The 12591-nt window shown below is 41.3% G+C and overlaps 1 protein-coding gene across 3 annotated transcripts in view; it reads right to left on the reverse strand.

Annotated features, from left to right (window-relative positions):
• ARIH2 (ariadne RBR E3 ubiquitin protein ligase 2) overlaps window positions 1-12591 on the reverse strand; it is a 1499383-nt gene that overhangs the window by 963431 nt on the left and 523361 nt on the right. For all 3 annotated transcript variants that reach the window (XM_044078755.1, XM_044078752.1, XM_044078753.1), the window contains exon 7: window positions 2655-2764. In XM_044078755.1, the coding sequence (XP_043934690.1) occupies window positions 2655-2764 (110 nt within the window). The remainder of the gene's footprint in view (window positions 1-2654; window positions 2765-12591) is intronic.

The following is a 12591-nucleotide window of genomic DNA, read 5'->3' on the forward strand; positions in this document are numbered from 1 at the left end:
AGTTGCACTTGTAAGAAATATTTCACAGTTTGCACATATTTAGCTTTATCTTCCATCTTTTTTAGAACTTCTTCAGCCTTATTGCCAAACAGACTACCCTGATGCAAAGGAGCATCCAACAATTTTATTTTAACATGATCAGGCAGAGATTGGTCCTTAAGCCAAGCATGCCTTCTAAGCACAGACCCAGTAACACCAGCCCTACAAGAGGTCTCTAAAGGATCAAAACCACATTGCAAAGTATGTTTTCCAACTTGTTCAGCTTAATGCAATAAATCCTGTAAATCTTTATTTTCCACACAGTCAGAAATCAACATCATTTTCTGTTTAAGCAGTACCATGACATGCTGTTGATATTTAAGCATATGAAATTGACAGTTTAAAGTCCTGATTGCCATGGTTGCAGGAGTATAAACCTTTTTACCCCATCTATCCAGCTCCCTGGAGTCTCTATCAGAAGCGATAGGATTTTTAGCAGTAGAAGCCTTAATGCCCTTGGGCCCCTAAGAAATGGTTTCTGGGTCTGCAACAGGATTTTTGAAAAGGAATTTGTGGGATTCAGGAACCCTGTAGCATCTGTCTGGTTTACTAGTAGCCGGAGGCAGGGAATCAGGGGCCATACTGGATTCCAAAAACATATAAATCAACAATGTCTAGTACAGGAGGTATAGCCAAAGGCCTATGCTGAGGAAGAAGGAAATCCCTAAGCCTCTTTCTGGATTCAGAAAATTCCTGACTTTCCCAGTGGAAATGCTCCCTTAAGGTATATAAAGTTTCCCCAAAAGAAAAGTCCTGGAATCCTCTGCATCAGAATCCTCATAAGTAGGTATGGTCAAATCCAGGTCATTAGAAGAGTCAGAAGAAACAGAGTCCTGATCAGAAGATTCATAGTCAAGCTCAGCCCTAGGCCTCTTAGAAGGGGGGGGGGGGGTTGACTACCCCTGATTAGATTAATTAAATCTTAAGCCATTTTGATCATTTGTTTTTTAGGCATAGGGGCCTGAACATGTGGCCTGGGCATCAGTTTTTTTAGACAGATCAAGATTTAGGCCTTAGTATTGAAGGTGGAGTCTGTTTAATATGCAAGTCTGTAGGCCTGAATACACCCACAAAAGCCGGTGCCTGCACAGCGGCTCCGAACCCATCCAAGGTAGAGACATCCATGGGTTCCATAGGAGAAGCATCTCTCGGCATACCGGACTCCGAATGGGTCTCAATAGAGGCCTGTGAATCAGAAGTAGTGGGTATCAGGAACTGCGAAAGCACCTCACTGAGTACCGGCAAACTGGCGACTGGAGTAGAAGCATCATCGGCAGTTTTGGACCTCAACGGCCTGTCTCTGTCTTTTTCTTTGCGTTTTTTCGGTATTCCGGTAGTCGGATGGCTAACAGACGTCATTTCTAGATAATTAAACAGAGAACAGAAATATTTAGAAACAAAAATGTACCGACAACGGATAGTGCGCTGATTAAATAAAGCACAAAATCAACAGCAAGGTACGTCATGGTCAGGGCCTAGGCAAGGAATATAGTACAAATGAAAATCTTTGAGGTATTTGCTTTCCACAAGTAATGCAATTATTAACTTTTACTGCCATCGGTAAGGAGCAAGAAAAAGTGTCCCCAACAGGGTACTTAGCTTTAGTTGAAAACTTCAGTTCTGAAACTCGAAAACGAAAATTTCAGGAGATGACCGACCGGCACTTGCGAACTGCTTCTGCTTCGGGCACCGCACGGCAAGAAAGACTGATGTAATGGCGTCAGCTGCATGTTTTATACCCCTGACAACCTGACGTCATGGAAGAAGGGATAGCAACCGACGCAGGACCCAAGACTTTGTTAATCAGGCCGACTGAGGGCTACTGCAAGCAGATAACCCAAATGTAATGACTGCAACAGTGAAACACGAAGAACATCAATGCCCTAGTAATGTTAAGACCATCAAGACCATTCAGGAAGCAAAAAAAGATTGAAGTCCACATTTACTACTGTAACAATACAAAAGCATGATTGCTTTCTGTGTGAGCTACCTTATTTATTTACCGGTAAAGTCCGACTGGGCCAGAAGTCCATTAAAATGGAAGACCATTACAGCATTAAAGAGAAACATGTCTAACCTCTGGCACGGCATGCACAATACCAGTAAAACTTCAGAATTCTAGGATGCCACAGCTATAAAATTTGCTATGAAAACTACATACTGCCAAGAAATGTCAGCACTCAATAACTTTTACAAAAAACGGTATATACACAAAGCTAAGATATCTTACAGATGTTACAATTAAGCACTGAAATCACTATTCTCTGACTTCCAACATGGGACTCAGACATCATAACATATTTTGCTAGTGCAGATCAGTACTTTACATACAATGAAACTAACACACAGAAAGCTCAATGGCTCCTTTATTATCACGGCTATGTGACACTTGTTAGGGGCCTTGACCTATTACACATCAACTGAACAAGAGATCTGAATATGGGAACATTCAATAAGTTTTCATTCAGACCGCAGAAAGTATATAATTCACGTAAATTCTGTCTGGATCGACAAAGCTAATTTGTTGTTCACTCTTCTTGAAAAGTGTTAGGATTATGCACTAAACACATTAGGTCATACTTTGGTATTAAAAGTTGCTTACACATTTCCCTTACCAGAACACTTCACTGCACCTACTGCACTGTACTCTTCTGGCCTTGGGCTCCTGTACCTTGATGACCATAGGACAGTCTGCACCAGGACACAACTGAAGCTGAAAATGGCTCTGTAACAAACACAATTAGTCAAGGCTGGTCATAACCACACTGCTTTGAAATTAACTGTTTAAGGCACAAAAATAAACAAGGTCAGTCAGTAACAGGAAATTACAATATCACATAGTTTTATCTACAGTTACCTACAGACACGCATATAAAATACCTACATACATGCCTACGTGTGTGTTTGTATGTATATATGTAGAGTTAAACACTTCTGTACATAGATTTCACATATAAAACTACTTCAAAATTAACGCACAGAGTGTAATTAAGTATGCATTTGTTTTATGTGAGTGCGTGTGTAAACACACATATATATATACACACACACACACACACTTGCACAATATACAGTTGACTCCTCTTAAATACATAGCCTCGGGACAGAGACTAGTTAATGCAGTTAAGTGAAGTATGGTTTTAAGCAAACTTGATACGAGAAACCATTACATTAATGCCAGACACAGTAATCACGCAAAAAACACAAAAGTACAGTGATACATTTCAGAAACTTTATAGAAAAGTTACTGTTTACAGCTGTTTGCGGTTTCAGATGACGTACAATTATGTGAGCAGGAAGTCTATCATTAACAGGATTATTTACAGCTAGTTGCAGGAGAAAAGCCTACAGTATCATTTTTTTTCCTGCCACAGGCTTCAGTACCACTTATTCATGTTATTCTAACTTTATTCTACTTAACATTCAGCCTGTGTACTTTCTGATGTCTCTAGCTTAGAAAATCAGTATGGCAGGACTTCCATCTAAAATAGATTTAATTCCTATAGTCACAATGTTCCTCTTTTGTTGTCTTATGCTAGCTAGGTCAGGCAATGTGCACAAACAGTGATACATTTCAGAAACTTTATAGAAAACACATGCTATATAACAACACAGTCAATACAGCTCCTCATGGTTTACAGAAAAAACAATTGTTATTGATGTCTGAATAGCTGTTTGCTGCTTCAGATGAAATACAACACTGTTCAGTTCACAAAGTGGAAAATTATTCACATCCCTTTTGTTCCACAAATCTGTACAATATATCCAGAGACTGAATAACGTCACAGAAGTGTTCTGTCATCTTGATTTATTAAGTCTTTTAATAATGTTGACCCGCTCAGCTAAAGTAATAGTCTTTTTAAAAACTTTGACATTTTTGCAATATACTTTAGGTCACCGATGGACTTCTTGCTCACGTAACAACTACAGTACTACACATAAATACATCCCATGGTCACAGTGCGCAGCCGTACTGACTATGCAGTTATGCGAAGCAAAACAACATGGCAGTGATGTACACAGGATTTGAGACGGCTATGCATTTAAATGAAATGTACAATTAACCAACATGCATTACTGTGGAATACACTCTAATACATTTCCATTGACTAAAAACGGGATGGAATGGACTCCATGCATTTAAAACAAAATATGTTTTTATCCGATATAAGTGGAGCTTGACTGTATGCATAAAATATTACTTGCACATAAAAAAGCAAACACTGATATATACAACTTGTTACAGTTTCTAATATTTTCTAAAAGGCTCATGGACATCACAACTCTTGACACATCATTCCTTCAAGCACTTTGTAATAATCCATTTGAAAACCCCATATAAGAACGGAAAAGCCTTTCAAATGTCCTAAGATATTCCTACTTTAAGACTGACTGCACTCCCCAGTGGTATCAAGTAAAGTGGTACCGTGATATCTTTAAATGATAAAAACAGATATGCAACAATACCATAATGCATGTAACATCAAATAATATTATGATAAGACTGAGACAAAAACTTAAAAAATGTCTGTGCTGTTAGGTTATCAATGTGGAACTGGGACACTACTGTAATGTCATATTCCGGCAGTGAACCTACAAAACAGACAGGCAATCCCCACAGCCTGCCTCACATCTGTCAGGAAACCAAGATCAGTGTTGGACATGTCTTAAAGGGTTAGATAAGTGTTGAAGGACTTGGATGGTTAGCTATATATTTATCCAGAAATGCTTTAGCTGACAGAAGTACATGCATGGTCTAGGAAAGGAATCGCTGTTCTACGTACACCACTTGGCATTTTTCTGTAACTTCACATTAACAACCAAGACCATACCTATAAGCTGTAAACATGCTTATACTGCCCAACCCAAAAGTGCCACTCCCCCTCAGCCATCAGTGATTAGTGCTCAACATATGCCCACTACTTGAGATACCTGAATTTATCAGTAGTTATTCAAATAAATCCAACATATGGTATACTCACAGATAAACAAGTGGAAGGTTAGTTGTTGCTCAAGATAAATCAGTAAACAATGTCTTTGTTGTGCTGTGTACTAACATGGCGTGTTAGACAAGATCATCTCCCCATACAGGTCTTCATAAAGACTAGGAAAAACAGGACAACGCCTTTAACAAAATTATTCCAGCTAGTGGGAATAACATCCATCCCAAGTACAACACAATAACAGGGCTGGCCTCAAGCATAGGCAAACTAGGCCATTGCCTAGGGTACTGAGAGTCTAAGTGCACTTTTACCCATTTATTTGAGAAACATTTCATGTCAAATTTAATGTTGCAAAACCACAGGAGTACTGACCTAGCAAAATTCAAATCTAGGGGCAAAGGTAATTAGAGTTATTAGAGTTTTTTTTTTTTTTTAATTGAAATGGGGTAAATGAGACAATCAGTAACAAAGAGCATGAGGAATGGTGAGGTGAGTGTTAATTTTTTGTGAGACAATGCTGGAAGTGAATAACCAGATTCTTTATGGAAATATTTTCTGGCTTTGTGTGTTGTGCTGATTGTTGATGAGAGGAATGGCACTGCGTGTGTGTCATTACTGTTTTATATACTGGCAGTTATTAACCAGATGTATTTTGACACTACTTACCTGGTTTTGAGATGTGTGTGAAGCAACTTTAGTGGAAAGTTTTAATCTGTGTGGCAACTTGTTTATGTGGACAGTGAAGCATGTTACTACTGTGGTCTACAACAGCAGCCAGATATTATTGATAATACTTTTTTCTGGCTTTGTGATTTTTGTGTGGAGAGTGGGACACTCCTATTTTTAGGCCTGATTTACCCCCTACACAGGATGTATTATTTTGGGGAGTATTATATACTAGTAGCAACAATAAATAAAGACGGAAAATATCTTGCATTTCTTTTTCTAAAGCAAAAATAAACATCCTTGTGTGGAAGAATTCTGCAATATGGTTTAATAAAGTTGACAGATTTTATACTGCTTCAGTGATATGCTCATCTTTTCCCATAATTTTTGTCGCTCTTTTCTTGAAAATGTTTACGAGTAGTATCCCACATTCCTACTGGAAGCAGAAATGATGTGCTATTTGGCATTTAAATTTAATGTTAATTAGATGTCCTGATTTTTAGCTAGATGTATGAACGTTCCAAGGGTCTCAGTTCCTGTTTTAAATGTCAGTACGTTGAGAGGCATGCAGTGAAGGTGCAATAGTAGTATATAGCCATCAGACGTCATGACTATAACTGGTTGGTTGGGGTGAGGATGACTAAATAAGTAATTGGCCCACGTCACTTAGTTTAAGCAGTCACTACATGGCTTTGTAGGAGTACTGTGAATTTATGAGGAGTAAGATGGGCTACTTAACTGGATATCCGATATGCACAGACAAGAGCAGACTATATTTTGTGGAGGAAAATGACTAGCTGCCTGTGGTTTGCTTATTATTTTGGCTTTGCAGGACTGAAAAAAAGAAGTTATGTACTCACTATAACGTTCCATCTGAGTAGTTCTACTTGATTTTTCTGCAACCTGTGGGTATACGGATCTGTATCAGATCAGAGCTGGCAACTTTTTTCTAGCATCTGCTCCAAGCTCCTCCCCTTACCCATAATGCCCTACCATCTCCTATATTCCCTCAGATTGAGTTTCTGCAACTAAAAACATAAGCAACTCAACCCAATAAACCAATCCTGAAAAGACAGGACAAGGTCCGGGGGACGGAAGGAGGGGAATGTTGCAGAAAAATGAAGCATAACTACTCAGATGGAACGTTAAGGTGAGTACATAACTTCTTTATCTGAAATAGTTAACTTAATTTTATCTGCAACCTGTGGGACAGAGTCCCCAGCTACTCCGATCCTGGGAGGCCCTTATGGAAGGATATTCCTGAGCACTGCAGAGCCAAAGGATGCCCTACCCCTTGAAATCGGATCTAATTTGTAATGGGAAATTAAGGTATGTGAATTGGCCCAGGTCACTGTTGCACAAATATCGTCCAAAGGCACCATAGACCAAAAAGCAGCAGAAGTCGCCATGGACCTGGTAGAGTAAGCCTTAACAATACCAAGAGGAGATGAACCTTTTGCTTCGTAGGCATGTGAAATACAAAGAGTGATCCATCTGGCCAAAGAAACTTTAGAAATAGCTTTTCCCATAAATGCTTTGGAAAAGGAAACAAACAATTGGTTAGTCTTGCAGAAAGACTTCGTTCCATGAAGATAAAAACGAAGCTGTCTATGAGCATCTAACAAATGTAGTTTGCATTCACCTTTATTTTGGAAGTTAGGAAAGAAAAAGTACAGTTTTGTACCTACCATAAATGTAGATGTTCGAGTGTTAACACTGCTGCAGTCATTACACTTGGGTTATCCTGCCGTCAAGCGGTCCTGCAGTCGGCCAGAGTTCCAAAGTGTTGGTCCGGCGTCGGTTGCTGTCGCTTCTTCCCTGACGTCAGTGCACCAGGGGTATACAAGATGCATCCAACGCCATTTTCTTCAGTTTTTCTTGCCCCAGATGTCAGATGCCCCCAAGTAGGTAAGCAATACATATTGCTAATAAAAAATATACATATAAAATAAAAATACCTTCAGATGCAAGCAAATACACCACAAAGGTTGTATAGGATGGAAAGGTATAGATAAGTCCAGCTAGTTCAGAGGGGATGGAGGGTGGGTAACCTGGACTGCAGCAGTGTGAACACTCGAACATCTACATTTATGGTAGGTACAAAATTGTATTATGTTCATCGTGTGACACTGCTGCAGTCATTACACTTGGGTAGAATCCCAAAGCTAAGGTTGGGTGGCTGGTCTATAAAGAGTTAGGATTGGCTATGAGGCCCTGCAGAACTGCAGTGGCAAATCCTGCTCTGGATTTAAAGAGGCAAGTGGTAATGCTTGGTAAAGGTGTGCACTGAACTCCAAGTTGCAGCCTCCAAAATTTCCTTGGTAGGTACTCCTCTGAGAAAGGCTGTTGAAGTGGCTGTTGCCCTGGTGGAATGTGGCCTAATGTTATTAGGGACTGATATTCCATGCTGTGTGTAGCAGTAACGAATACAGTGTCCTATCCATTTGGATATAATCTGCTTTGAGATAGCCTTGCCCTGTGATCCTGCAGCATATGCTAAAAACAGTTGCTCAGTTTTCCTGAAAGCTTTTGTTTTGTCCAAGTAGAAGCGTAGCTACCTGTGTATGTCCAAAGAGTGCAGAAGATTCTCCCCTTTATTCTGGGGGTTTGGATAAAAAGTTGGCAAATGGATGGTTTGGTTAAGAGCCACACTAAATACCACCTTTGACATGAAGGTAAGGTTTGTCCTTAAAGAAACACTGTCCTGATGAAAAATTATGAAAGGTTCCACTGCCATTAATGCCTGTAGCTCTGAGACTCTGTGCTGAAGTTACTGCCAGGAGCAGAGCTGTTTTCCATGATAAAAATTTTAGATCGGCTGTATTGGCTGGCTCAAAAGGTGGCAGGGTCAGTTTTTCCAAAATGAAATTGAGGTCCCAAGGTGTTGGTGCTCTCCCGGGGGGGGGGGGGGCTTATGTTTTTAGCCCCTCTGAGGTACTGCTTTAGCAAGGGATGAGAGAATAAAGGAGGATTCATGTTGTAACGTGCTGAAATGGCAAAGGCGTGGATCTTAATTGATGAGAAGGATAGGCCTTTGTCCAGCATCTCAGATAAGTATTGCAAAATCTGAGGAATGTTTGGGACAAGATGGTCAAGGCTTTGAGCCTGGTTCCAGGCGCAGAATCTCCTCCATTTTTCTGAGTAAGCTTTCCTGGTGCTAGGCCTACTGGCCTCAAAAATGACATCCATAACAGCTTTAGAAAGAGGTGTTGCCTGTTTGACTAATGAATCTGCCATGCAGCCAGGTTTAGGGTTTTGAGCTGATCGTGCAGGATCTGATTGTTTTGTTGAGTCAGGTGGTGTGGAATTTGAGGCAAAATCCATGGTGGGCCTTGAGCCAAGGTCTTTAAGATTGGGTACCAGTGCTGGCGTGGCCAGTATGGAGCAATCAGGATCATCTGTGGTTTTTCTTGTCTGGTTTTTAGGAGTACCTTTGAAAGGAGAGGCAGTGGTGGGAAGGCATACACTTTTAGGCTTTTCCAGCTGAACGAAAGAGCATCCACTTTCCACGCTTGTGTGTGATAAGTCCTTGTGCAGAATTTTTGTAGTTGGCAATTCAGTGGGGAGGCAAAAAGATCTATGTCTGGGCATCCACATTTTTGCGTTACCATGCTGAAGGTTTGTGGATTCAATTTCCATTCATGAGGGTCCATGATATTTCTGCTTAGATCGTCTGCCAGAGTATTTTTCTTTCCTGGCAGGAATTGTGCTTGCAGATGAACTTGATACGTTAGAGCTGTGTTCCACAAGGTCATGGCTTGCCTGCATAGGGGATAAGAATGAGTGCCCCCTTGCTTATGTACCACATTACTGTGGTGTTGTCTGTCTTTAATAATAACTGCCCTGGATGCAGAAGGTCCTTGAAAGCTGTTAGGGCATTTTGAACAGCCAACATCTCTTTTTGATTGATGTGAAGATGCATCTGGTCTGTGGTCCACTTGCCCTGAATGCATTTTCCTGCCATGTGTACTCCCCAGGCGTAATCCGAAGCATCCGTTAAGAGTCTGCCTGGCTGTGGGTAGGGTAAAAGAATGACCCTTGTTTAGGTGACATGCCTGTGCCCACCATCGAAACTCCTGTTGTAGGCAGGGAATCATTGGTTTTACTGCTTCTAAATTGTGAGTGTGTTGAGTCCAAACACTTTTTAGGTACCATTGTAGTTTCCTCATATGCAGTCTGGCATCTGGTATTAGTAGTATGCAGGACACCATGAATCCCAGGGCCTGCAGAAGTTTTCTTGCAGGGAGATGGGACTTTTTTGCCAGTAACTGAAAATATTGAGTTAATTGAATTTGTTTGTCTGGCGTGAGATAAGCCATCTGGGCCATTGTATTTAAGCTGGCACCCAGAAATATAATCTGTTGTGAGGGCACTAGTTTTGACTTCTTGTACCCTAGACAAATTAGCAACCTTTTTACAAACGCCAGATGCTATAGAAGAATGTCCTTTGTCTCTGCTTGAATGAGGCAGTCGGATATATTTGAATTCCTTTTTTTCTGCCAAATGCAATTACTGGTGCCAGGCACTTTGTAAAGACCCTGGGTGCAGTAGATAAGCCAAAGGGCAGTGCAGACAATTGGTAGTGCATTGTACCAGCTTTGAATCGGAGGTATCTTCTGCAATTTTGTCTGATAGGGACATGCAGGTATGCCTCTGAGGTCCAGAGTAACAAGCCAAGCCTTCTTGCCTAGCATGGGTAGAAGCTGCTGTAATGTCAACATTTTGAATTTCGGAAAATCCAGGTAAGTATTTAGAATTGAAAGGTCTAGTATGGGGCCTCCAGGCCTTGTCCTTTCTGGGGACCAGGAAGAGTCTTGAGTAAAATCCTTGTCCTTGTACCTGTTGTGGTACTTTCTGAACAGCTCTCATGTCCAAGAGGGCTGAAATTTGTTTTTGTGCCTCTGCCCATTGATTCTGTGGCAGGTCTGGCATTCCTTTTAGTCTTGGTAAAGTATGAAAGTGGAACCTGTAACCTTGAGACACAATATTCAGAACCTATTTGTCTTGGGTGATTGTTTGCCAGTTCTGAGAAAAAAGTGCTAGTTTTCCCCCTAAGGGGGCTGCCAAAAGGGAAGTGCTTGGCGTATGAAGGGGGAAGTCAGTGGGACTGTTTCCTGTAAGGTTGAGACTTGTCCTCACCTCCTTTTGGGGTTGAGGTGCCCCACTGCCGTTGTCTGTTAGAGTTTTGGGGTTGAGATCTGCCTCTTGGGCGTCTGTATCTGCATCTCTGTGGCCTGTCTGACACTGGAAAGGACCAATTCTTTGTTGGCCAATTTCTGCTAAATCGAGGTGGCTGTACCTGTAAGAAATCCTTGACTGTTTGCATAGATTTAGCTTTATCCTCCATTTTCTTTAACACCTCTTCTGCCTTAACACCAAACAAGGTATCATGCTGTAAAGGAGCATCCAAAAATTTTGCCTTAACATGATCAGGTAAACTCTGTTCTTTTAACCAAGCATGTCTTCGAATCACAGAACCTGTAACTGCGGCTCTACAAGAGGCCTCTAAAGAATCAAAACCACATTGCAGAGTATGTTTTCCCACCTGTTCAGCTGCATGCAATAAATCCTGCATTTCTTTACAGTCAGGAGCTTCTGAGCTTGCAAGCATTTTCTGTTTTAACTGAGCCATTAAATATTGTTGGTACTTAAGCATGTGAAACTAGCAATTTAAAGCCCTTACTGCTAAAGTTGCAGAAGTGTAAACTTTCTTCCCCATCTATCCAAAGCTCTGGAATCTCTGTCAGAGGGGACTGGATTTTTTGCAATGGAAGCCTTAACCCCTTTTGGACCCTGGGAAATAGTTTCTGGATCAGCAGAAGGGTTTTTAAAAGAAACTTGCGAGTGAGGGTCTCTATAATACCTATCTGGCTTGGTTGGTGCAGGGGGCAAAGAATCATGAGATAAGCTGGATTCAGACAACACATCATTCACAATATCAAGCAAAGGTGGAATAGCCAGGGGCCTGTGCTGAGGCAATAAAAGGAAATCCCTGAGCCTTTTCTTGGATTCTGAATAATCCTGACTTTCCCAATGGAAATGCTCCCTCATGGTATGTAAAGTTTCCCCAAAAGAATAAACCTCAGGAGGAGAGGCTGAAGGGATAGATTCTTCAGCATCAGAGTCCTCATAGGGGGGTAGAGAATATCCCTGGTCTAAAGAGGAATCAGAGGAAATGGAAACCTGATCAGAGGAATCATAGTCTGTGTCCTGCCTAGGCCTTTTCTCAGGAGGGGGATGGGAACCCCTGATTAGAGTAATGAGGTCTTCGGCCATTTTAAGCATCTGTTTCTTAGGCATGGAGGACTGTCCAGGATAATGCTGTACTTGCTTCTTTGTCTTTAATGGTGCTTTTGTCTTGGCTGTTGCTTTAATGGTAAGTTGTGAAGGTCTGAAAACACCCTCAGAAGCCAATGCCTGCTCAGCAGCTCCGGACCCATCTGAGGGATTAGTTTCCGTAGGCCCAATACCTTGAGTTTCCAGAGGCTTAGTTGTCTCCACGTGGGAGTCGGAGGCGGCCTGTGGCTCTGCGGTAGCGGGTGTCAGGGGCTGCAAAAGCACCTCACTGAGAACCGGCGACTGGCCTAGAAGAGGTTTCGTTGTCAGTTTTGGACCTCAGATGCCTGTCCTTATCCTTGTTTTTGCGTTTTTTCGGAATTTCGGTCAGTTGGTCCGATGGCATAATATAATTGAACCTTTGCCAAAGTAGTGCAAAGCAAAATGTCTTTTTATAGTGCGTTTGTTAAATCTAGCACAAAACCGACAACTAGTGACATCGTGATCAGTGCCTAGGCATGGAATACAGTAAGAGTGGAAGTCCTTATGAGGTATTTGCTTCCCACAAGAAATACAATAATTAACTTTTTCTGACATTGGTCTGAGGCAAGAAAAAAGTTTCCCCAAACGGGGGTACTTAGCTTTATTGAAGACTTCTGATCTGAAA

The sequence above is a fragment of the Protopterus annectens genome, chromosome 7.part1 (genome assembly GCF_019279795.1).
Source record: "Protopterus annectens isolate FY-2018-M chromosome 7.part1, PAN1.0, whole genome shotgun sequence".
In the NCBI taxonomy this organism is placed as follows: domain Eukaryota; kingdom Metazoa; phylum Chordata; order Ceratodontiformes; family Protopteridae; genus Protopterus; species Protopterus annectens.